Source organism: Calonectris borealis, chromosome 2 (genome assembly GCF_964195595.1).
Source record: "Calonectris borealis chromosome 2, bCalBor7.hap1.2, whole genome shotgun sequence".
Lineage (NCBI taxonomy): Eukaryota > Metazoa > Chordata > Aves > Procellariiformes > Procellariidae > Calonectris > Calonectris borealis.
Genome location: NC_134313.1, coordinates 36,114,578 through 36,142,017, shown reverse-complemented (window position 1 = coordinate 36,142,017; position 27,440 = coordinate 36,114,578). Strand labels below are relative to the sequence as shown.

Sequence of the window (27,440 nt, the reverse complement as noted above, 5' to 3'; positions counted from 1 at the left end):
TACGTGACTGAAGTAGGTTCCTGCAAGACCCTATAGGTAAGCACAGGCTATAGGACTCTAGCAGCCTTGTCACCTGGGTGTCTCCAGTCCCCATGGTGGATCCCAGTTGTAAACTGGTTGGCTGTTGCACAAGAACTGAGGATCCTCCTTCCCCTTCTCACCTTCCAATTTATGAAGGCACAGCCACAACCTTTAAATCAGTTAAAACTCATTTGGATGGAAGGTGTAATTATATACCCTGTGCAAAAATGCTAATTTGGAAATTACGTGGCATTACGGATGAGACTATGCTTAATCAGGTCACCATAACTTGCAAAACTATATTTAAAACCTAGAGGTTGATGTGTTCTTTACCGTAGAGACGAATTTTGTTCTTCAGACATGTCCTACACAGCCTTACCATTCTTACAATTCAAGAAAAACAAGCATTTCATATTACAATTTTATTAGTCTTTTGAAACCAAAAAAAGATTGCAATGCCACTAATGCAGGCTCTAGAATATAGTATTTACAGAATATAATATTTAAAGTACTGTTGATGCTGAAATGATGTGATTCAATTTCAAGGTATATTAGAAGTAATTATTAGGTAAGCATGCACTTATTTCTGCTTTTTAAACTAGAGTACACATTATGTGATGTAGCCTAACTACCTTTAGTGCTACATAAAGAGTTAACAAATATATAGTGCTATATAAAGAGTAACCCAGGTAACCAATGACATTATAATTTCATGATTTCAAGAAAATTTATGTTGCACTTATAGATGAATTTCACCCATGAAGCAAATACTTCACTCCCTAATTTTGTTTACACATATGCATTGTTAGCGGAAAGACTCTCAATCTTCACTGCAAGGTTTACCAATTGCCTGTGGGGTTACGGTGACATGATCAAAGCTATTTCCTCAATCAGGACACTGCAGTCTATATGCAAACCTTCCAGGATTAGAAGCCCCTTTTTACTAAACTACTGAACACTTCTATAAAAAAGAGAGAATTCCTGCTCTGAAAAGTTCACAGTCTGTAAGTACAATACAAAAGATAGCAAAAAAGGTTATACAAATAGCCATTTTACAGATGGGGGAGCTAAAACAAAGGGAAATCATGACCCAAAGTGCATGCTTCATCTGAATAATCTCTCTGAACTCAGTAGTCAGTTGTCAATATAGCACTGTCATGCTCAAAGCCTTGCTAAAGTTTTGGTAAAGTGATAGCCTAAAGTTGCACTTTAGTCAAAACTAGGAATGGACTGCAAGTCTTCTGCGTAATCAAAAGCCAACACAGGACTTCGGCCGTAAGTTTGTCACATATCTTCATAAATGTCATCTTCCTGGAGAAGCTGAGAACTGTCTACTGAATCAGAATTCAAAGATCGGGAGAAGGAAATAGTAAATGATGAGTGAGTTTCTTACTGCATATTACATCCTAGTACAAATCCAGGGCACGATATTATTGAAGCAAAAGCTGAAGTCTTTTGTGTTTAAATGCACTGTACTAAAAAACGAAAATACATAGTTTGGTGTTGGTACTACAGTTGCTATATACTGTTCGAGAAATAAGCCAGTGAAAACCATCTGGTTTGTTATCTTCTGATGTAATCAATGGTTTTCTAAAGTATCACTGTTGGCAACAATATCTATGCTCTCATAGTAAGATTTATTTGCTACTCTGATGAACATTAAAAAAACTTGGAAAACTAATGGTGACCCATTAGAGGATCAATTAATGTAGGATCTTTTTTCCTGCAAGCATCCAAAATGCTCTTATGTTAGGATTTTTCAGGATAGGACATCTATTTTATAATAATTCCTCAGCATTCAGGATGGTAACTGTAGGTGAAGGAAATAAAAATCATCGTTTATCAGTCTGCTGGAAGAAGTGATTCGATGAGTCATTACAAAACTGCAAATAACTATATTCAGTAAATTTTAGAAAGACAGGGTGTTTTATTATTGCTTCATTGTGGAGATGTGTAGCGGGGGGGGAGAACTATAATTAATGTCATTAGTACTTCCTCTGTTTTATTCTTATTTTTCTGAAGGTTATACTGATAACAGGAAAAAAAGCAGCTTTTAACTGCTAGGCTGCTGGCTTGAATTCAACCCAATGAATGGAGGGCTGTGCAATGTCATGCGTAAAATGTGTTGATGAACTCAGCGGAACAGAGATATGGTTATGGTTTTAGTAACGTTTGGCAGCCCTGTCTGCCATCTTGGCAGACTGAACTGCGACTGAATGGGGCTGGAAATTAAGGGGTGAGGATTATAGCCATAGAGAAATTGATAGATATAACACAAGGTGCTTAAAGAGGCATAGGGCTCAGAGATCATTTCTGCCTGACTTAGATATGGTAGTTTAAGGGGTTATCAGATGTCTGCAGTATCCTTCTGATGGATATAGTGCCCCAGCAATAAGACATGGAACGGTGCAGCTGCTTCATGGCTGGGTCAATGTGCACCAAGGTATGTAAGATTTCCGGCCCCCAGACAGTAAGTGGGCACCTTACTGGATTGCCAAGGTGGAGGTGGGATTTCCCTAGAATGAAATGCCCTACTCCTAGTGATGCATATAATTAATAATTCCTTAATTCAAAATGACGTACGTAGGCCCTGTTGCCCTGTTTTGGCTGCATCTAAAGTTGGTTATGCCAGCTGAAATAATGGCTCTCTTTAACTGTACTTGAGAATGTTTTACAGAAAAATAATCACACATTTGCTAAAGTTTAAAGATAAAGCACGTTGAAAAAGAGAAAGAAGAATTGAAATGGAAGGCATTGTTGACACTACCTAGTGAGATTTAAAAGAAACTCAAGTCTGGATGCCTGCTTTAACAGCCTCTGACGGCAACTGCATTTTGGTGAGGTACCATCAGTACTTTGAACGCTAGTAAACAGCTTTCCTAGCAAGGGGAAAATCAAAAGTCTTGCCTGGATTAATTTTTTAAATTCCATTTGGCTGCTTTACAATACTTTCTTTTTTTCCTGGGCTTACTACCACCACCATGGAAGTTCCATGGCTGCCTAGGAAAGCAAACTAGAAGGTAAACAAGAGGGAGAAGACTGCATGTTTTGCATAATCCAAAAATACTCTAAAATATAATGTTTACCCTTTGGGATGCTTTGTAATCTGTCTTAATTCACTCTTACTCCCAACTCCTCATTTCCTCCTCATCCCCCCTTGAAAATACCTTCCCTTCACTGAAATTTTCTCCAGCTTAGCCTTCTAGGGCTTCTCAATCTGTTGTTAGCATTGCTGCTTCCTTAAGCACTACTCCTGGTAGCCTTTCCTCTCCTACTGCACTGGAGGCAACACTAAAACTAGCATGTGCCAACAGTTACTCACTCACTAGATCCATGAACGTCATGGAGAATGATGCCTGCATGTATTTATTTTACAGAAGTGTTGTGATTTGACTTGGCAGCCTGCTGTCCTTCAAACCATGTACTACCGACATGACCTAAAAATATAACACAAAGATAGCACATAATGTGGTATTATACTGTTGCCACAACCTGACAAAGCCACATCATCATTCAGCGATGTAAAAGTTAGAATACACAAATCTTCCACCTAGGACTAAGTGTAAAAGGTAGCATCACTGAATACAAGCAGGTTTTAATGCAGCCTTAAATGCAACCTTCCCTTCTTGCTAAGTAAAGATAAGCACCTACAATAGGTACTCACTGGTAGAAATTGCTTATTAAGTGTCTTGTGCAGAAGAAGCCCAAACATACAAATTCTTGTGTACCAAGGCTGCCTTCTCAACTACTTTCTTTATCTCTGCTCAGGAAGCAGTTTTGCGCAGTATCATAAACAACTTGCAAGTAGTTTTGCTAGAATACCTATCTACCATCTTTAAAATATCTGACAGTACTTTATTTTCCTGGTTTTTACATCAATGAAAATGATGGGGCCTTCTCAGAACCCACATCAAACACTTCCTGTAATAGACTAGACAAAGATCAAGAGTGCTAAGTTACTTATTTACTAGCCACACATACAGGGACACACATACACTTAGGCCAAACCCAAGGCTAGTTCTTATGCCTCTATGTTTACTCTGCTGTGATGTTTACACAGCACAAGAGAGCTATTGGGGTGGCCTGTAAACTGACTACTTTACTGATAGTCTCTCTGCATTTCACACGGGTATTTGCTGAAAAGTATATGGCATTATGTTATCCCACAGCGCTGCAATAAACTTCTTGCAAATATTAAAATGTCTACTCAAGCACACAAACTTGAGATGCTAGCAACAGCAATAACAACAGAAAAGGAAACGGACTTCCACCAAAAGATCCAAATCATATGCAACATCACAAACTTGTGAGCCTAGCAGTAGGATGACAAAACAGGGATGTCAGTGCAATTCCTATCTGTACGAAAACCAAACTGCCTCTTCTCTCTCTTCCTATCAGCTCCTCCAAATCTGAAATTAATTTGAGTCGTCCTACCATTAACATACCTGAATATAATACATAAACAGTATTTTTGTATTTTTGATTTTTTGTATTCTCCAATAAATAACTAAAAAATAATTAAGGATAAAAGAATCCCTAAAAGTAAGATTTTCTTCCTCAAAAGTTTTCTAAATGCAATGTTAGTAGATATATACACACTGAAAGATCTGAAGGCAGGAAAGAATAGATTAATGAATCTCAAAAACTGCCTGCAGTCAGCACTAAGTAAGAAGAATGTATTTATTCTGACTGTAAATCCAATCTCTGCTCCATTTCTGTGACTGCTTTAGTAGGTGACTAAAGTAGCCGTGACATTTGCGAAACAGGGTACAAAATTCATAATTGTATCTGCATAGTAGATTACAGTGTGTAGGCTCTTATACTTTTGGATTCATTACCACCAGAAAAATGTAACGGATTTATCCTACCTGATAGCCTGCTGTACAGCTCTCTCTAACACCTCATTGGGACATCAGCTTACGGACACAGAAATTGCTCATGACCAGCAATCTGACTTATGGCTTGCTTTACTTACCCTAACTCTCTGTTGATGAATACTGACAGAACTTCAAAAAATATTTGCAAGATTATATGGTATTACATATGGCTCCTGTATATAGGACAGGCTTCATTTTTCCAGGCTAGATAATATACACACATTGTATTTAATGTGAATGCTCCCAGCTAAATAACACACGTACTATAATCTACTTGAATGCTTCTGAGCCTGCAGGCTGCTTAATATGAGATAACTGAGAAGGTAAACTTTTAGCTTTTTCACAGAAAATCTAAAGCCTGCTTTACTTCACCGAGCTGCACTGGGGAATGAGAGAGACTGAAGCCTAGCGTCAGTGGATGTTTTACTGCTATGGTTACGAATGGTACATGAACCTCTGATCATGGGAACGTTTTTCTGAAAACTAGAAAAAAATCCACTGGAAAATTTAGCAAATGTTAACTGCAGCAGTAGTGTTCTATAGCTATTGTAAAGAACGGGCAGAAGTGAAAGGCTTAATTCTGTTCTCATCACAACTGCATATTCTCTGAAAAGATAAATTGTATATATATAAAGAGACTGTTAATGTGGCATAATAGCTGCCTTTACCCAGTAGAATCCACATTTCTTTACATTTCTCCCAGCATGTCCACATCTTTCTGATATGATGATGTCCAAAGTCATACACAGTATTTCAGATGCAGTGTCACTGGGATCATGCAGAGAAGGGACCATTACCCTTCTTGTCCATGACATGCTTCTTCTGTATATACAGCCTGGAAGAGTATTAGCTGCTTCTCCTGCCATATCACATTTCAAGTGCATGGCTATCATCGTGTTCCATGGGAGTTTGGCAACTGACCTCACCAGGAGCAGATTCACATCTCATCTCCAACTGGCTGAGTCTGTCAGCCCTTAAGGACTTCTCGTAGTACTTCTGAGGAGCAAGTCTCTGTCTTCAGTTTAAATACTAGGTCCGATAACTCTGCGAACTAGCTTGCATTTGGTGAGTGATCACTGCTGTAGATAGTAGCGCTCACTTTCAGCTATATGTGGAATGTTACTGAGAACTTTGTTTTTCTCTGTTCCGGCTTGTGTTTGCAACATACCACTTCACTATTACCTGCTGATTTAAATAATATACCGTTCACGATATTATACAAATACGCAACATATCACCCATGATTTTTGGCTAGTCATTAGTGAAGTCTCAGATGAGATCAATTCCAAATTCCTTGTCATTTTATTAGGCTTCTCTCTCTCTGCCATTTTTCACTTCCATTTATTTTTTTTTCTTCTCATCAACAACCTCCAGTATTCCTACTGGAATCGGACAGGAAAACTATATAAACACATTTGATTCTCCTTTTGAAAACATTATAGATTAGTAAGTGTCATGTCTTGTCTTTGAGCTAAACAGGAAAATACACTATATTTGATGAAGTTCAGGATCAAAACTGAAGCTAGTTTGTAAGTCATGCTTTACATTAAAAACAGAATACTTATGGCTCTCAGTATTTATTCTTCATTGTTCTCTTAGTATATTCTCTCCTCTTGCATAGCAGTCATGGGTTTGCCTTTCTGTTCCACATCAAAACTTTTAACATAAACATCCCAGTTCCCAGTGAGAGACTGGTAATAGACTGTCAAAGTTGTATCAGATGCATTGCCTCTTGGGCCACATACAAGTATGGAGGAAGCAACATTTTTTTCTTCCTTGCATTTGATTGTCTTTGCAGAATTTGATATCATATACCGAGAACAATTTTAAACAAAATTTCTTACACAAACCAACCCTCAAGCTCCTGGTCCATCTGTCCACATATGCAGGTTTACACAGATATTAGAAATTACTGAAATTATAGTAGTTGCTCTGCTGATATGGATCAAACCGCTTCAGAATTAAACTGCAAGCAACTTGAAACAACCACAAAATTACATGATTTAGAGATTTTAGGAGGAGGAGAAAAATATCATTCATAGCTGTCAGATACTTTTCAATACAATGGTATTGCTCTTTAGTAAATTTAATAACCAAGTGAAATTTTTGCCAAACTCCTCTAACTTTTGGCTCTTTTAAAATCCTTATTTGTCAAAGAAACAGTGCCTGGCCTGTTCTTCTCTGAACACCTTTCCACTCTTCCACTAAAAAAAAAAAGCAGATGCAAGGATATGCACCCAGGGCTTGGGTTATAGATGTCAGCACTTCTTACGCCTGTGGAATATGTGTCAATAAGGCTCAATATTGGGAAGACATGAAATATATGTATGTCACCAAACAACCGAAATTACCTTTGAATTATTTATATGGGCAAAGTAACATGGAAATAACGAGACAGTTTTACACTAGAATCCACTGATTCTAGTCACAGATTTAGATATGCATTACTGCCTTTGCTTAAACTCTAGATATTTCAAAGGGATTCATCATTATATGATAATGTTAGACTTCATTTTTTTAGAAGTTTCCTTTATCCCCTTGTGTTTATAGAAAAACCACTTGAAAGATGCAAAAGCAGGAGTAAAATAAAGAGACCTCAAATTTACTGCTTTAAAAATACATGGGTTTATGAATTTTCTTGGACCGTAGAGGGTTAATCCAGTATTTTTCAATATTCAGAAACAGTATTCATTAAGCTGCATTGCACTTCTAGGAAAATTAATTTCTTATATCTAGCAATGGAATCAATTAAGAAGGTTAAGAGTCTGAAGTGGGCTAACGGAACTGACTGCTGCACTGCAAATGCCAGAACGATAGAAATACAACAATCAAATTCTGGTAAAACTAGGGCAGGTGATCTGCTTAGTCTTCCATCCTATTCTGGCTTCTTTCCCAACACATTCTTGAACTTTTGTATTTTAAGAGAAACCTCTCATCATGCCACTTACCATTCTGACCTCACACGGTGTCACTTCTCCCCCTTCACCTCTGCGCTCTAAGTTTTCATTTCTAAATTTTAAGTTTGCAATATCCATTTACTGCTCCTCTTCTCCAAATCTATCCCATACTCTTCACAGTTTGGCAATTGCCCCCGACAAAATACCTATCTCTTTGAGGAGCCTCTGCTGATTTCTTAGTAATATCTCAGTATCAGTACTCTATTCTCATCCTCCCCTGAGACAGCTGGCCATTCATTTGGAACAATTCTCCTCTGTTATCTTCCATGATTCATCCTTTTATTTCCCCCTCATTTTTCTTTCACTTTTTAACTATACTTTCAAGGAAGATAATCTCAGATTACTCTGTTCTTGGTCCCTCTACCTTCTCTTTTTACAACCTTCATCCTGTTTAATCCCACCATACAAAAAAATTCAACTACCAAGTCTATGCTGGCTGTTTCAGTTCCAGGTTTGACTCCTGTTCAGATTATGATCTGAGTGAATAACTGTTACAAGACTAATAGGTAGAAATCTTCATCTCCTCCAAATCCTACTGAACAATACTACATTACTCTACATTACTCAGGTCTATAATCTAAATAAAATCTTTCTTTTTCAGATCTCTCTCTACACTCTCTCTACTTCAATGTAAGTCTTAAGTCTTGCAGACTTTCTTGGAATAAAATGCCATGTATATTAGCCATCTATTTCTCTGGCCTCGACAAATGTAGAATGCAGCTGCAAAGTATTTTTCTCTAATGTTCTATCCTTTCCTCTGGAATACATCTCTTGTTCCCCATTTCCTATAAAAACAACAGCAAAAAAGCCCACAGCAAGCGTTAACTGCTTATGGTCAAGTAGTACAAGGCACTGTAACCAGCACAGCTGTAGAGATGTGCTAATGTAACCCATATCACATGTTAAAAAAATAACATGAGAAACCTAACCTTTTTCAATATAATTTAAGCCTTCATTAGTATAATAAAAATCTTTCAAAATAAATCACCATACCCTAGTGAAAATTAGCACTGTAAGGAAAGTTCTCATGGTACAGGCCTTGTTAACTGAATTTCAACATGGGACAAATATTTATGACACAGTTATAAATAGGATTTATAATGGAAATGTTGACACTGTGATAATATTCCCATGTGATAGACCCTACTTCATCTTGTCCTTGGCTGATGGACACTGCGACAGACCAATATAGAAATTTACTGGAGCAGGCCAACAGCGGGCAGGTTCTGTGTCCTGGAACGAATGGTTCTTTTGGGGAGCAAATGAATAATTTTGAACAGGAGAAAGGAGGCAATTAAAACTCTAAGGCAGCACTGACCTCCTTCTCTCAGATTATACCTATGATTAACACTCCCATGGTGGCAGCTCAAATGGGTATACCTCGGCTAGAATTCAAGAAGCTACTTCAAGATAGCAACATAGCCAAGACAGCACTGAAGCTAGTCCAGGCTAGTTGCCTGACTAGCTAGCTAGCTTCATAGTCAGGCCCTGTAGCCTTTACTAGGCAACCACAAATTGTATCTATATGCAAATTAACTAGCTCAGTACTTAATGGAAGCCTGTGAAAATTAGTGATTGTGACAGCTTTATCTCTCTACAGGAAACTGGTTCTCTGTTATTAGTTTTAAAAGTTAATTTGCTCAAAACTAATTACGCGCATTTTTTCCTAAGCAAATCATTTGATTATGTGACTCAAAACTATCTTGGAGAGATTGAGAAAGCATCCTGAAGAATTAAGGCTACTCCTTTGCAACCTCTCACTCCTTTGCCTTCTCCCAAGCACGCTCTGTGGCCCAGACGCATTCAGGAGCGCTGGGGAGTGGGTTGAGCCAGCACACGCGTATGGCAGTGGGCAGGATGGGTGCAGACTGCCCGCAAGCTGAATGGGCCTCACACTGGGCAAAAGGAAAGATGTGGAAGGGTGGAGGCATCTGTACCCAGGGCTTGGCGAGACTGGTGATAAATTTCGAAGTCAAGTTGTGAAGACTGGTATGACAACAGTTATAAAAAGAAAGGGGAGAACAAGAATAAAGCTTGAAACTGATACCTTTTCTTTTAACGCACCTTCTTTCTTCGATTACTAGATACAACAGAAGTGCCTTAGGATACTTATATAGGCTCTAGCTTCTCCAGAGTTGTGTAGAAAGAGGACGGAAGCAATAAACTGCAGAGAAAAGATGCCATAGCAAGAATCCCGACAACAGTTGTGTGAGGATGATGAAGCCGTATGTCGAATAATTTCAGAAAATGAACAGGCTCTTGCATGACTAAGAATAACTAGTGAGCTTCCGTATGCTTTAAGGCACAAACTGATAGCATGGCTGGTAACTCTAATTAGGTAAAATGCTCATTGTAATTGGCTTTTTAAATAAAAATATCTGGCCTGGTCCACATGCATTTAGCCAGTACATTCAAGTTAATTAGCATCAGGCAGAAATCTCTCTTTCCTGTCCATATGGAGTTTGCATTTTGTGAACTGGAGGAGGTGGAGATGGCAGAGAGGAGGAAGATGGGAAGGATGTGTTTTCTTCCGAGGCTATAGACATCCACCACCGGTCAAAAGAGAATGGCAAACACAGTTGCTCTTTAAGGCATTAGAGGCCATTAGAAATTGCCTTATCATAAGCTTAAAATGCTTATTTCTGAAACAAGTGATGTTCAGCATGTTAATACTGATTCTATAACAGTAACCAAACATTACAGGAAAAAATGACAATTCTTATTCTTTTCATTAGAAAATCTTTGTTCTCTGCTCATATATTTCACCTAAAGAAATTCTGTCCATCTCTTTAAGAGTGTTAATTGATAAACTGCTCCTTGATTTCTCTCTTGCCTTGTTTAGGAGGTCAAAGGCTGGATGAATTGTTCTGGCGAGCCATGTATGTTCGCCTGGCAGCTGGTTGGCCTGACAAATAATCTGCCATAAAACAATTCAGATCTGAATTTCCAGACCTTAATTGCTCCATGGTAAAGTGCCCAGACCGTTCTTACCCTGCAGCAAAGTAGTTTTACCCCTCTTTCATTTAATCAAATGTTATTCATTCGAACTGAATGAAAGAGCAGTATCCATTTGCTGCAGGATATATATGCACACAGACAATTATGGCTTAGCTGTCCAGTCTGTGAAAGTTCATACTTTAGCTTACCTCCTGATAGTTTACAAGACTATATCCTAGAGATGGCTTGTAGAATTTAGAATGAATGGGTAAGTCAAAGCATCCATTAACCTTGTGCAAGCATAGAACAATATTCTCCCTTTTTACGGGGTGTCAAAAGCATTTCTTTTCTATTAGACCTTTGATCCAGCACTCCCATTAGTCATTTGCCCTTCTCTAGGTTTTAACAAGAGACACAAAACAGCGTTTATTGTTTTTCTCTAAGCAAAGACAATCTCAAACTGTCCCTGGACGACTCCCTTGAATGAGGATATGACTCAGGTTTCATTTGTTTCCTGTCCTGGTATGCTCTCTTCCGACACATCTACAAGTTTAGTGATGCCTGGAGGAAACAAACAGGTCAGAACTGGGATTTCTCAAAATTCATTTTATTTGGTGATAAAAAGACCTGTAAAGTATGGCCTCTATAAAGACTGCAACATTTGTTAAATCTACAAAATGTACAGCATTGTGGGTAGGGCTCTGCAAAGATATACCATCCTCATAGCTATTAATCACTAGCCCAATCTCTGCTACAGCAAACGTAGAAGCAGGATCTTGCCTGAGACTAGCGTGAACAAGCTTAGGGAAAACAGTTCCTTGTAACCTTGTAAGACCTTACACCATGGCACTGACCTTTTCAATCATACTTGCTTTCCTTATATGCAAGTATTAAGGTAATCAATTACTAGGAAAGCTAAATCTCAAGATTTCTACAGTACCTCAATATTCATGATTCAGACTGACATCATTATTCTCACCCGCTGAATGCTACTTTGCTTCCTACTGCTTTGTTCTCCTTTCAATCTCCTTTTAAACTACATTACAAAGCCAGAACCTCTTGGCAGCTTCTGAATACAAAACTGAAACGTGAGAGAAAGTAATTGGGAAGTAAGAACTGTCATGGTACAATGAGTGATGAATATTCACTGTAATTATAAATTGTGTGTAATACTAGGCTATATGGCCCAGAAGGTTGCTTTTTAAGAATCTGAAATTTAAGAGCTTTATCAAAAGGTTTTCAAATATTTAAATGGACTCAGGCCGCAGATAATGCAGAGATCACTCATTAAGACAGAAATAAATGCTTAGCTGTTGTTTACAGGGGTATTTGTATTTCACTTTTTTCCTCTCTTTCTTTCAAGAGACTTGTTGATATACTACATACCTTTATTCGTTGCTGACAGCATGCTTGCCTACCGTACTAAGCAGTTCAAGCAATGAGAGAAAAATTACACTTTCCCACAATAACTTATTTTCAAGACAATTTAGCACAATAGAAAACTTTCTCTTAACTACAGTTTCAGAGACTGAGATTCAGTACTTACCATTACCTTTTAGTAGCACTAACAGACACTTATAAAGGTAAGTTATAAGGTATTAAAAATAAAAAGCTCAAGCAACAGAAGAAAACCAAGAAGTTTCTATTAGGAAGCAATAATGGTTACCTTGTTTTCATTCAAACATACAAAAAATGCTATTTGAAAAGCAGATATTTACTGTTGTTTGTGTGAGCGAACGTAAATACTTAAAAATATTTATTTACAATTTTATAACCATAAATGACAAAAGCTAATGATAACATGTCCAGTAACTCACAGCATAACACTTGGGAAATACTTAAATAAGCAAGTACGTGTACAGGTGAGTCTCAGGGTTAATTGGTACCACTCAGAAAGAATGTATCTGAAAAAGGCATTGTGAGCACTGAGGATGGAAAGTATCTCTGACATGATACTATTTGAAAGGATCGCAACGATGTATGAATCTGGTGTTTTGTTGCAGCTTATTTGGGATAATTGAAATTTAGTTAGCATCTTGGCATCTTAAAGTTACTTAAGCAATGGGAATAGCAATTTTTTTTCAAATGTATACAAATATGCTGTATTTGGCCATCTTGAAAATAATGAGGAAATTTAAAATCTAGACTCCAAAGAGGTATTTATCTTCTGATAGGTCACTAGCTAACTGATAGACATTTCCACACAAAGAAAAGAGTAAGTAGACTTTGAGAAATGTTTTGTTACAGCACTGTACACATATACAGCTGCATTTGGGGAAGGGATACAAACTCTTCCCTTCTGTAACTGGAATAAAAGTTTTAAATGAGAGGAAAATAAGAATCCCGCACCTTCTCTCCCCAAATTTCAGCCAACTTCTCAGCAATGCTACTTCATATCCTGTGGCAGGAAGTGAAAAAAGACACCTAACGAATTCTTGATCTGGGGAATTTCTTGGTGTCAAATTTCACACCATCAGATGTTTGCATTTTCTCTCGAGTACTCTAACCATTTCTTTATTTCAAGGGCTTGGCAGCTTTGAAATACTTTCATTCCAAATGCTTTAATTCCCTCTTAGTTATATTCTCTATCAAGTTTTCCTTTGACAGGGTCTCTACTATTAGTTCCTTGCATGGCTAAGCTTATGACTTATGACTGATAAGATGAACTACTGCTATAAATTGGGAGCTCATCAGTTGATGGAAGAATGAAATAATGAAAAAAGAAAAAGACTTGGGTATCATAGGAGTAAGTATGGGCCACTAATATAAGTCCACAGGATAGATGGTATTGAGGTCGTTTCCAACAGTGAAAGGTACCTATTGATATAATTTTAAAGCTAGTAAAGTGTTACTACTGGAAATAGTTCTGCTGAGCTTTACCTACAGTTCTGGACAGCCATGTTCAAGAAAGATGAATTTATATCAGAATGAGTGCAAAGAAAGGTTGCAAGACTGATAAGGGGAATGGAGATTCTAACCTGCATGAGGTGACCCGCCCTTGACTTACGCACTAAATAAAAAAGAGCGCCCCAACCCCCCCAATCCCAAAATACACAGATTGCTCTCTACAACTAAATACTTGGGAATAAAGAAGAAAAAAAGTATTCTTTAAGCTAACTGACAGTAATGATTTAGTAATGAGTTATATATAGTGGTCATTTATACCAAAAAATGAAGGAAATAGGTGGATTGTTAGAAAATGTTGACGAATGTTGCTGTTCTTTGATTTTGCAGGTCATGATGTTAGCCTGCATCCACCATATGGGTACATTTAAGGATAAAGGGGTTTGTGTCTGAAACAAGGATGTGCAGAAGGTGAAGGTAAGTGAAAATTAATCTCAGAGCTATAATCTATATTAGCATACAACTGCAGGCAAGTCCTTGAAAAGTAATAACAAGATATGACTCAACTCATTTGACAGGTGAAAGAAAGGACAGACTTATGAAAATACATTAAATTGGCAAGTGGAGTTCCATTTTATCTATTCAATCTTAAGCTTAAGAGCAGTACACAAAAATATTAACCTCATGGAAAGACACCAGAAAAACAAAGCAAAACCCACTTTGCTTCTTTTTATACCAACTATCCAAAACACGTGACAGGTAAAAATGGGTTGCAATGTTGGTGAGACAGACTTAATTCTATGATATCTTGAGTATGGGACTAATATTCCACAGAGCACCACAGGCCTAACAGAGGAAGATTCCCTCACAGGTTATGTATGTGTAATGGTAAAGCATTCTCCAGAACTCAGGCCTTAGCTAATCAAGACTGTCAAGAATTCCTTTGGATAGTAAAAAAGCTAGGATCTTTCCCCTAATAAACACACTATAGAAATAACTCAAATTTCTGTTGATTCACATTCTCTGAAGTCTGTCTTTGACACTGTCCTGAAGAAGCTATTAATTTGAGGCAAAGTTGTATGCTTGATACTGACTTTTCGATACTCAACTATTTTTATACAAAGCAATAGTCACCAAATGATTAAAAAATGAAAACAAAATCTCCTTGAGCAACGTACACTCTTCATTACCTACACGACTATTGTTTCTGTATAAATGACAACATTCAAAATGAAATCAACTTTTTAACTTAACACAGAACTCTTTCACTGCAAGAAAAAAAACGAGCTACAAAAAACCCCATCTATAATTACCTGGTTGGTAGAAATTTGGTGAAAGTTCTCTGGCAACTGCTCTTGCAATATCACATTCCTGGTGAGCAGCCTGAGCAGCCTGATCCGCAGCATCAGCTTTAGCTCTTGCATGTGCAGTTCTGTACAGAGTAGAAAACAGTTTATATGCAGAGGAGTCTTTTATGAGTTGCATCAATAATGTGAGAGCAAGAGACTACTGTCCTCAGCTACCATACACTATACTGTATAGTGCACTCTTATGTCCACTTGCTGTGAGTAACTACAAATCAGTCAAAGTATTTCAGAATCAATGCATTATTCCTCTCAGTTCTTCAATCCTGCTCACCCTTGTCTCACATTTACTTGTAGGTACACAATTTACAGCCCAAGCTTATAATTAAAATTTCTAACTAGAAGAAAATAGTATCTGACCGAAACCTGGGATTATGATTTTAACAGACGTTACCAGAATGTGTACAGAAGTGTACAGAAGGTCAGACTGGGCCATGACACTGACTCCTAAACAGGGGTCTATGAGACCAGGATACACAGCTCAAAGGGACTGTGGAATGCTATTACCTTTACAATGTTTAAAAGTTAATGTTCCATGCTGGGTACCATGTAAAATTTTTTGAAGGGCAAAACTGAGGTATGTTGGCCCAAAAAACTGAGAAATGTCTTCCACAATTAGACCACGTTGGAAGGGAATGGGATGGAAAATGTCTTTGATGCTTCAACAGGCATTTGTATAAATGGGGACTTAACAGTTTTAAATTCTTGTAACTCACTGAATTTCAAAACCAAAACAATCTGAAAAGCAACTTTTCCAAAGTCAAGACAACAGTTTGGAATACTTTTATAATCTGCCCTCTGCTTCCACTTTTTTCCTTCCGCTATTTCTTAAAAAGCCTCAAGAACAGCTTGTGCAAGTGCCTCTGATTCCAGACTGTGCAAATTGATAGTTATGCTACTGCAGGATTGCATCACTGTTTGTCCCATCTTGCCTCCCCACTTCGTTTTTCAAATTCAAAAGTTCGTGATGGCAGTGATCTCTCTTGTGCCTCTACAGCATTAGCACATAGCCGAGAGCTATGAAATGGTTCATTAGAACAGAGGGGAAGCTAAACATGGCAAACCAGCAGAGTTGTTTGAGCCTCTAGAGATATTAATAACATTTCTAAACCAGATATATTAAATTTCATGATCTCAGGAATTTTCTCATAACATTCTAGTAGAAAACTGACACTTAAGTAAGAAAAAAATTAGTTAAGAGGACAACAGCAGCAGCAACTTTTATCCCATGTGTCTGGTGATACTAATCAACAGCAATCAAATAAATGAAAACTTTCAACAACTTCGCTGTAAAAATTCAGTTTTATTTTCAAGGAATTAAGAAGAGTTCTATGTGTTTTAGAAGATGCAAGAATTAAACGTTAGCATTAACCAGAATGAGCACCAAGAGATTAACAGTATGGCAGAGTTTGCATTTCTAAAAGGATGTTTAATCCCGAAGGGTACTAGTATAAACACAGACATAAAAAACCAACATAGACAGTTTCATCTGTGGTGCCTGGAGAAGATTTAAGTTACATCCTCCCTAAAATGTGTGTGGGGATAAATGTTGAATGTTATTTCAAAGCTTAGCTTGTCATAATTTACTGGATAAATATCAGCTCATGCTGCCTTCTCGCAGGTCCCTCTAGGTCTCTGAGAAAAAAGATAATGAGCAAATAAGCAGTAACACCTTCAACTTGTACTCAGGATGGGGGAAAGAAACTGTTAATCAAAACAAATACACCATATAATCCCATATGTGTTCTGTGCAGTTCATGAATGGTTGTATGGTATGTGCTCTCTTAGTAACAGTAATCAAACCCGTTCTTTCTCTATAATCATTATTTTCAATTAGATGAGCTATTCTTAGCTCCTGCATAATTATGTCTATGTAGCATAAACTTAATGAAGCAATCCTAGCACTGGGACATTGTTTTGTGAGACAATAATGTAGTCTGCACATAGACAAACTAGACACTGATCATCCTTTTGTGATGATAGAACAACCAGACTATTCCCATATAAAAATAGTCTAATACTATTGCCACCGCTGCAATAGACATTTTAAAAGCTAATATACTAAATGACCAGCATCAGGAAAACATACTGCCAGGATAGTACAGTTATTTATTGATGCCTGTGAATTTTCTATATTATTATATCCACGAAGCAAATCACACACCCTGTCCAAACATACAGTATCAATTAGTTAAGGAATTAAATGGTGACATGAGTAATAAGTGAAACTTTGTCACATGAAGCTGGGCAGAAGCAAGTCACAGCAGGAAGAAGCCAATGGAACAGAAGGTAAATGAGCACTGCTTTCCTTGGCTGCCTTATCTCACACCTTTTTTTTTTCAACTTGCACTTCCTGCTATTCTGCCCCTTTTGTACTCACAGTCAGGAGTTCCAGCAGACCAGAACAGGAGCGACTGTTCAGACGTGAATGCTGCCAAGGCATGTCTCAGCGACACACTTGAGCAGAGCCACAGTGCTGTAGTGTCGCTGGGTGACAATGCAGCAAGAGGAACTAAATAGGCACAGGATGGCAAGGCACAAGAACAGTGTTTATGCTCCTGAGCAGGCCTTCGATCAGCCAAACAGGAGGGTGTGCATGTGGCTGTGGTGAGACACTTCCCTGATGGCCTCTTCAGCGAGCATCATTGACGACATATGGCAAACGTGAAAAGAACAGGAGAAACCGGCAGAGCCGGTGCTTCTGTACAGAACAGAAGCAGTGGGCTTTGCCTGTGAATGCAGACTCTTCATTATTTGCATTATTTGGATGCTTTACTGGCTAACTTCAGCAATGCGTACTTTATTATTTCAATTTGCAACTGTATATTCAGACATTTCTTTCACTTCCTGCACACTTACTTAAAAGTGTCAGACTCAAATAATTTTTCTGTTGCTATTTAATTTCCTGGTTTTTTTTATGCTGACTTCCACACTTGATTTGTCTGTATGTTTTCCAAATTACCTGCTTACAGTTACTGCTGCTTGGCACTACATTTTGTTTGTACTTGTGTTTTTTTGCCTTGCACTGACCCCCACACTATCAGAGTGTTATTATCAGAGACCAGGAGAAATACGTTAGTTTTGAATGACAACGTTTATAAGGGACAGCTATCAGAGCAGGGTACCCCCACTGAAATAGAATTCATTTGCTCCATTTATGCTTTACACAGTTTGGGAAAGCCTTCTTTACCTTTTGTTCCTGGAATAATTTTGTCACTGTAAAGTTGTGAAGTTTTGTTTATTATTGGTAATTATTAATGGAAATTTAAGCCTATGATACACCAAGTCAAAATGACCCACATTTGAATGACCACCATCTACTTGAGAATTCCTTCTTTTCCCAGAGAGCTCTACATCTTTTGCCGTGACAAGAAATCTTTATGAGAATTTTGAAAGAGAAAACTCAAAAAAAGGCCTCCTTTCCTCTCCCCCAGCCAAGAAAAAGACTGCAGTAGGCTTTGCATGCTGTTCCACACATTCTTCAGGAAGGGTTAATTTGAAGTTTCAGCAGCAAAATAGAAGCTATGCAGGGAAGTAGGCAGACTGCAAAACAGTATGAGAAAATAACGAGTAACCTGCTTTGCAATGCTGCGTTCAGGTTCTAACCCACAGCAAAGGACTTTTAATGATTTTTCTTTTAGGTGAACAGGCAGTCCTTTGTAAAAATTGATTCTCAGCAACTGTAACACATAATACACATTACTAACTTTTGAGCTGCCATATGTGTTTTTACATGCGTATCTACCTGAAAGTATCATCCTACCATTAATATTCCATGTGATGTCTCAAACGTGCTTGAAAGCTTTCAAACCAATATAAAACCAAAGTATTTAAAACAAAACCAATTCACATTTAGAGGGACAATCTACCACTTAACTAACAAGTCCACAGTGGTGGTAAATGCAATCAAGACAGGGACAAAATTAAGTTGTACCTGTGGCAGGAATCAAACTGTAGTTACATTGAAAAGGAACCCACAGCTATAGCTCATGCAGAGTGTTGGTACCAGGTGTCTGCACGTGGAGTCTCCGTATCTACCAGTCTCTGTTATCAGTGAGCGAGGGCTGGAAGACCAATGGTTAACTGAATAACTTTGGTATTGTTAGAAATTTTATTTGGACTCCTATCAGGGTCTGATTTTGAAAGAAGCCTAAGCTTTCTAGACGGTGGGACAACTGATACCATTACCGATACCTTTCTTTTCTGTGTTTCGTTGGGTAGGTAAGGTTGGGTAGGTAAACATACACATCATCTTAGCTACACTCAAGAGATTATAAGCACAGAGTCAGGGGCTTCTTACAAGCAGTCTCCCCTTCCAGCAAAACTACAATCAGATTTCTATCTTCTTATGTCTGAACAGTGACTTGAAGGAGGAGTATTGAGGGCTGAAGAGCTTAAACAAGCTCTGGCATTCTGCAGCAACGATGTTTATATATAATGCCATGTGTCTGGAATGCATTATGTAATGTTTATCTAAATTTAAATCACATTTAGAACTGTCCATTACCCTCCAGATTATTTTGTATTTCCATGGTATCCTTCAATGCACTTGTAATGCTGCCTCATTCAGAGTCAACTAAAAATGTAAGCAACATATGTTTACTTTGTTTCATTTTTCAGCTTTTATAAAACACAGTGATTCCAGCATAAAGCTTTCCAGGAGCTTGCTTTCTATTTCTTGAAATGATACAAATAATTTTTTCTGTTTTCTATTTGCCAAGTGTATGAAACACAATCATGTTCCTATCAAAATATCCTAAAATAATAATTTTAACAATGTTACTTATTAACAGATTTCTATATTATAAAAAAAAAAAACAGTAAAGGCTAAACCTACATGAAGTTCTCGGAGATATATTTAATTAATGATAGCTATCAGGTTTGTCTGAGTAACATTACGTATTGTGGGTTACTACCCGTATCATCCTTTTTGACACTGGAATTCTCTGAAAATCAATCCCATCTTCCTAAATTGTAAAATTCAGTGATTTTTCTAGAAAGCAAAGAATATTCTGTTGGTTTTTTCCAGGTATGGAACTTCGCAACATTTTTACATTTCCTTCTATCAGTTGGAGGCTCAATTCTGTAAAACCAAGCTCTGATGAAATTGCTACAGAGATCAATAGCATTTCCAGGAAAAGAGGAGCTGGAGAGGAAGAGGAAAGCTTTAAGGAATGATTCTTTGCTAGTAATTTTCTCCTCGTCCCCCTTTTATTTCCATATTATTTTGATATTATATATCAGTAATGAATGCTAGACAATTATCTAGCATCTATGCATTTTTTAACACTGCAAGTGAGAGACTGGCATTTATCAAGTGTGCTAGTCATCCTCCTCAGCTTCTTTCAGTGATGAACAATATTCTGCTATGAATTTGCATGCTGTTCCATGATTGGTTGAAAAACAATATTCTGCTATGGTAGGATTAAAAATACATACGTGCACAACTATGTAGAACTACCTAAGAACTCTTGGCTTCATCACTCTCAGCAACTCACTGCTGTAATATACCTCAGAAGTGAGGGTAGGTCACTGAATACCAGCAAAGAATGGAAGCCTCAGAAACAGGGAGAGGAAAAAGACTGACTTACAGATACTGCAATACGAGAGCTTCATGTCAGCGAGAAACTCAAAGTGCTCCTGAACTACAGATGAATTGACCAAATGAGCTACATGTCCTCAATCAAGAAGTCTGAACTTAAAAACTCTTCAAAGTGCTTTACATGATCAATCTCCTTTGTGCTTTGCTAGATTTTAGTTTAACCAGCCGCTCCTTCTTCATGAACTGACTTCACTCAGGAACTGGACTACCTTGGTACTACCAGTAAAGTCTCATGTAGCGAAGCATAAGCAGATGTATTGCGTACACACTGCTGGCACACTGATCCGTATCATCTTACCTAATGGATTTTGCTTCTGAAAACTCCTCCTTCCCAACCTAAATCAATTTCTCAGTTTTTTTCAGTCCTAACTCATATTAGGAGAACTGAAAAAATACTAACCTTTAGTTAACAAGTCCTGAAAAACTGAGGAAATTCCTTACGATTGGCAAATGGCCAACCTGATTTCAGTGCTTGAAAAAATTACCTGGGGGTGATGACTGGTTAGCCAGATGTCAGTCCTGGGCATAAATAACAGCATAAATAAACTGGGTCTACATCCATAAAGATTTACAGGCTAATAGTATATAGTGCCAGACATCATGCTTTAACAAAGTGTTTTGCCAAACACTTCATACACACATAAAGATTATGGGTCCTATACCTTATCTAGATTGCCTTGATTTAACATACTTGGATTGTTTTCAAGGTTTCTGATTTTGTACCCTATGGCAACATAATTAAACAGCAGCATAAATTACATGGAATTAATAAGGCACATCAAAATGGATTAAAAGCTAACTCTCTGACACATCTCGAAGTTTAATGCAGAATACATCAAAGAGAAGGGTTGATATGTGCATTTTACCATAGGAATTGGTTTTTGCTCCAGAGTTGTTTAGTATTTTACTTTTATAATATCTCAGTACGAGCTAAAACATACTATGGCAGATTACACAACTTCTGGATTCCAAAAAACCCCAAGAGGACACTTTACTGTAACCTAAAGTTCAATGATAACTTCAAAACCCATTGCATTTAACTGTACTGAAACAGAACACTGAGAAACAAAAAATCTAGCCAATATGGGAGACTGTCATGGAAAGTAGCACAGGATTATGCGATCACGCTGGCTAGCCCCACACACTGCGGCAAAAGGAAGGGTCAATGTGGTCTTTATACACATAGAGATGAAAATCAAGTATAAACAGGAATTTGTTCTTGCTGTACTACATAATCCAGAATCCATAAAACCACTGATGGAACAATGCCCAGCTCATCATGTCTCAAGAAGGAAAAAGAAATGTCAGGACCACAGAATAATTCAGCTTCTAAAAGGAAAAGCTTTTTAACTTAAACTTCTTCAGCCTCGTATCTACTCATTATGGAAGAAACACTGAGAAGCCACTTATCATTGTGTACGCGCAGGTATCTGGCAGTGGAAAATGGGGAAGACAAAATGGGGAAGACAGATGTTTCAGAGAAAGACATAACCGGTCCAACGATTAGAAGCTGAATTTGGGCATAGTCAACCTTGAAATGTTTTGGGTATATTTTACAGAGAAAAAGATAGATCTTTCTAAGACTTTAAAATTATATTAGGCAGTGTACTAAAAGTCCTCTTTAATCCATTTTCTGAGAAAAAAATGACACGGCCTTTTGTTTACAGGAAGTGAGATTAGATGATTTAGGGACTGTTTACATTTGCTAATTCAGACATCTGACATAAGTGCTCTGATCACCTCACTGGAGGCACCCCTTTCACTCCATTAAAAATAAGAAACTGGAACTATTTACAGTTTGGTCCTCTGAACTGTGTGGATGTTAGACTCTTGCAGTGGTCAGCATGAACATGCTCTGCTGTGCCCATGAATATATGAATAGTCTTATGGCAAACACCAACCTATGTGTTCTTCTTATACGAAGACTCAGAACCTGTTTGCATTCTCCTTTAGACTTCTATGGTCCACACAATAAAACCAGAACCACTCAGCAACTCAGGGGTGCCAAGGTATATGTTTCTGTAACTTGTACTAGTCACATGTATACTCAGCAGTTCAGAAAATTTTAGGTGAATGAAGGATAGCATCCCAAAAAAGAAGATATTCCTGAAAATTCACTTTTAACAATTGAGATAAATTAGTTCAATTTCCCTGATCTGTCTTTCAGGCCCTCACTCTTGCTCATCTGTTTGGAAAAAGACTCCCATGCAGATGACTGACTTTAAAAAGTGGTTTTAGATTGCTGTTAAGCATCACTAGAGAAGTTGTATTTACATGGCACTCTCCCTCACCTTAAGTGTCCCACTAGCCTGGCATTATTTATGCGCATGCCAGATAATATGCCCCAGGTAATGGAGCTGGCTCTTCATGTGATGTATTCAATTTTATCCATCATTCCGTCAGGAGCTTGAATGAATGAAGTTTTGCTTTCACATTGACTGTACTTCACCCTAGGACTGGCACAAAAATCTTGAAGATGGCACAGTCTTCAATTTCAGCAAGATGAGCAGCATCATTTCAAGCAGAAAGCAAGTTTTCCTGTGGGGCAACTTACACTTTGGGCAAAATACACTTCTGTATACTATGTTCACAGGGTTTTTTCCCCAGCTTTGCCAACGGTGATTCATTGCCAGTACCTTTTCATGTCTCTAAGTGTAAAGTACATCTAGAGTACATCTAGAGAAAAGTATACATCTTGATGTGCATTTGTCTATCCTACTTTATAGGACAAACTATAACCTATCCCACTTTATAGGATAGACCATATCCTATCCTATTTTATTACCAAGTCTCCTTAGTGAGCAACGTTTTATTCCAGTACCCTGGCCCCATAACGTTAATTCCTGCAGACAGGAGGGTTTTTGGAAAGGGGTGAAGGAATATCTGCGAACAATTTGTTGTTTCCGATCACCAAAGCCAATTATATTGGTTGACTGAAGAGAGCTTCTGAATCTAGTTGGAAGCATAAAAAAATAGATACACATTTGAGCTTCAGCTGCTCTTGATGACACAGTTAAGTAAAAAAAAAAAAAGGAGATAAATATGTTTTTCTTCCCTTCATCATAAAGTAAGAGCTTCAAGGAAAAAGAACCCCATGTAATAAGGATTTGGCACAGAGAAGAAGAGCCTGCTCAAGGAAACGGGAACACATGGACAGTTGTAAACATTTGCTTAGAGAATTTCCAAGGTATGTTTAGTGCATCGCACTTTTCCCCTGCCACACAGTTTTTTTTTTAAACTGTTCTCTACCTGGGACAAATGAGATAAAATAGCAGGTATGATGACTGCTATCATCAACCCCAGTATCTGGCAGCTCTTCTAGACTCTGCTTGCAAGAAAGCAACAACATATCATCATCCCAGGCATACAGCTAGATGAAAAATAAGAACAGTTTACAGGAAGAGACTAAGAATTATTTTTATATCAAAATGGACTGTTTTTTTCAATTTAAAAACATTATCTTAATATTTTTCAACCTTCTACTGATTTTTACCACTTTCAATCACTTGTAAAAATAAGAAAAAAAATCAGAAAATATGAAATCAAATGTCAATTTTTAGAAAATGAACCATTTTAAATTATTTTTTGTTAGAATAATTCTAGTTAGAAAACTTTTAGAAGTTCTATTAGTCAGTAAACTTATTCATGAAAACATGAAAACATGAAAACATGAAAATGTCAAACATTGTCCTTGACAATGTATTTCTTAATCTCTCCTCTATACAGAGTTGATGTGCTTTTTTAAGGATAAGATTTTTTAAATTTTAGGGCAAAAACAAGTCCAGTGTCTTACAGATATTTTAGCGAAGAAAACCAAAATATTTGTAGAGCAAAATACATAATATAAAAACAGTATCTGTTCTCTCTTCACATCATAATATAGATGACTTGCAACATACTGGTTGCATGAAAATTACGTTACAGGAAATTTATTTAAAATTCTGTGGTTTTTGCTGGCTTCAAAAATATAAGATAAACTCCACAATCATCATTACTTCTAGGAGTATGCTTCATGCTTTTCCTAAGCGACTTTGGCAGTCTGTAACTTATTAGATTATAGGTCTAGTATCCGAATCCAAAGACTTCATTACTGTGCTTGATGGAGGAAAATACACTAAAAAAAAAGTCACAACTAGAGGTCTAGTGGCTTGGTGCTTACTTGTCTTTCTCTCTTCCAAAAGCTGTAGCACACACATTTATTTCTGCCATTTTCTCATCATAATAATAATAGTATGGAATCGAAATCTTCACAACAAATGAGAACAGAAAAGATACATTGACTATGGAATATAGTTTCAATCTAAAATAGTTTTGGGGAGGCTTGAAAAAATATCTAGAACGTAATAGCAAACAAACGAATTCTTTAGGAGATATAATAGTGCAATTTATGCATGTGTATATTTATAACTAAAAAAAGAATGTGGTAATTAAGCTCTTTAAATAACAAACATATTGACATGAATTCAAATAATATGTGGCAATGCTAGTTTTTTTGAACAGTCCTTCTAGGATCTTTAGGCATTAATATCTAGTGGGGAAACAAAACTGCAGTATTTTCATCCTTTTAAAGGCATTAACTCTATGTGTTTAAATTTAATCTTTGTGGTCTTAGCAGTCTGACAGCCATAAGTGAATTGGGCTTATTTTTCTTTCCATGGTTCATTTCTATTGCCCAAACAGGTGCCTGACATCTAGAAAAATAGTATTGATAGAAAAATGTCTAGCAAACCATTCTGGGATTAGTTCTTCCATTTTCAGTTGTTACAAATTCTCTGACATGTTTAAAGATAACTGTTAAAAAAATTCACAGAAATACTTGAATAGCAGGAAACACTGATATATTATATCTGAACAGCTTAATTAGCAAAAGGCCTAAGCTCTCCAGGAAAGACAAGTACTCAAGTGTAGGGATGGTTGTATGTGATTTGACTTTTCTCCAGGCTGGCAGATATCAACCAAGCTGCTCGTATTATACATTAAACATCAAGAGACTGAAAAGCATAAACAAGCAAAGGAAAGACTTTGATGATCCTTCCATCTGTAAACATGTAATCCCACTTAACTGAAGAGCACTGCAGATTGAAAATAACATCAGATCATTTCAGACACAGAGCAGGTGACAGCTATTTCACAGGTTTTGTTGTCTTCAGCATGAAGGAAATGCAAAACCTGGGTTTATGACAAACACAGTTAACAGCTTTAAAATAATCTTCTCTCATATATATAACCCCCCCAAAAATAAACATATATGTATATATTTACTCTCTGTAGCTACCTACAATGCTGCCAACAACAATCATGTTCTGTCAGCTACCAGAAAATCTGAAAAACCAGGAATGTTGCTCTCTGCTGGTTCCCATAGGCCTGATGATCTTGCCTAGATGCGCAAAAGGCTCTTGTGGAGTCCAGAGACTGCTGAAAAAGAGTTCACAGCAGCCTATTTATTCCTGCTTAGAGCAGTCCTTGACTGCTTTGTTCAGCTGAAGTCATGCAGATGTGCACAGTAAGGTTGAGGATTCATTGTTGTATTCTTACATATTTAGCAGTAACCACTTGTGAAAGTAACAACTTACTGCAGCCTCATGAAGCCTACTGTTTTGAGACCCTCTGAACAGAGCTAGTCATTGCTTATTTGCTCCTTTTTTTTCCTTACTACAGTTCTTGTATGGAGCCCTGACATTCTCCCCCAACCTATTGTAGAAGGTAACTATTCTCTTTTCTGAGTCACTAATAGGAGAATTTTAGTGTAAATACTACTGCGTGCCATGAAGGAGGAAGTAAGTCCCAAAATAATCAATCCTAATGTCTCAGATTTATCAGACTTTCCAGATCTATCTAAAGGTTGCTGGGTTTTACTGACCCTCGTGACTGTGACACTGGAGCAGATGGTAAGACAAGAATCTCCTATTAGGCAATACCGTGCCCTCCCCTTCCTGCCAAAGAGCTGTTCCTACTAAGGCCCGATCTTGAGGCCTGGTGCCCTCATAGGTAATTCCTGAGCCTCAGAAATCACTCTCCCAATAAGGTATCTTAAATAAGTTACCTTCCTAAATTGCAGATCTCTGAGCTTTTATGAATATCAGAGGAAGGCTACATGCTGAATCCTCTCCCTTTTGCATAGCAGGACTACCACAGCTTGCCAGAAGCACTGGATCTGCTCTGCCTGCACTGAATGATGGTGCTGCACATACATGGAAGTGCCTTCCAGAAGTGCTAGGCATTACTACATACATACCTAAGTTCTGCACTCTTCATGTCTTCAGTAAGTAACACTACAGGAGTAACTGCTGTTACTACAGCAATTCATGTAGCTGGCAGCCAGTGGTAACTGCATGGGTCTGAACACCAACAAGTGATGGGAAAATATTTTCACCTGCTAGTTTTCTTGAGGACATTAAAGGAGCCTCACCATGTCAAGGGCATGCATCACGGCAGGGAAAGGCCCGATAAATCCTGGGAAAGGCAGTGTCCTGGAACAAGCCTGTGGGCTGAATGAATTATCTTAGAATCATAGAATGGTTTGGGTTGGAAGGGACCTTAAAGATCATCTAGTTCCAACCCCCCTGCCATAGGCAGGGACATCTTTCACTAAGTCAGGTTGCTCAAAGCCCCATCCAACTTGGCCTTGAACGTTTCCAGGGAGGGCACATTTATAACTTTTCTGGGCAACCTGTTCCAATGCCTCACCACCCTCACAGTAAAGAATTTCTTCCTAATATCTAATCTAAATCCACCCTCTTTCAGTTTAAAACCATTACCCATCGTCCTATCACTAGACTGCCTGATAAAGAGTCCCCCCCCATCTTTCCTCTAGGCCCCCTTTAAGGACTGGAAGGCC

At 37.7% G+C, this 27,440-nt stretch overlaps 1 protein-coding gene across 6 annotated transcripts in view; it reads right to left on the bottom strand.

Annotated features, from left to right (window-relative positions):
* Positions 1–27,440, bottom strand: part of JPH1 (junctophilin 1) — an 85,470-nt gene that overhangs the window by 16,246 nt on the left and 41,784 nt on the right. For 5 of the 6 annotated variants that reach the window (XM_075141618.1, XM_075141619.1, XM_075141620.1 and 2 more), the window contains exon 3: positions 14,950–15,068. In XM_075141618.1, the coding sequence (XP_074997719.1) occupies positions 14,950–15,068 (119 nt within the window). Of the gene's footprint in view, positions 1–1,784; positions 1,832–14,949; positions 15,069–27,440 lie in introns of those variants that run through there. The other variant, XM_075141624.1, reaches the window with a different exon arrangement.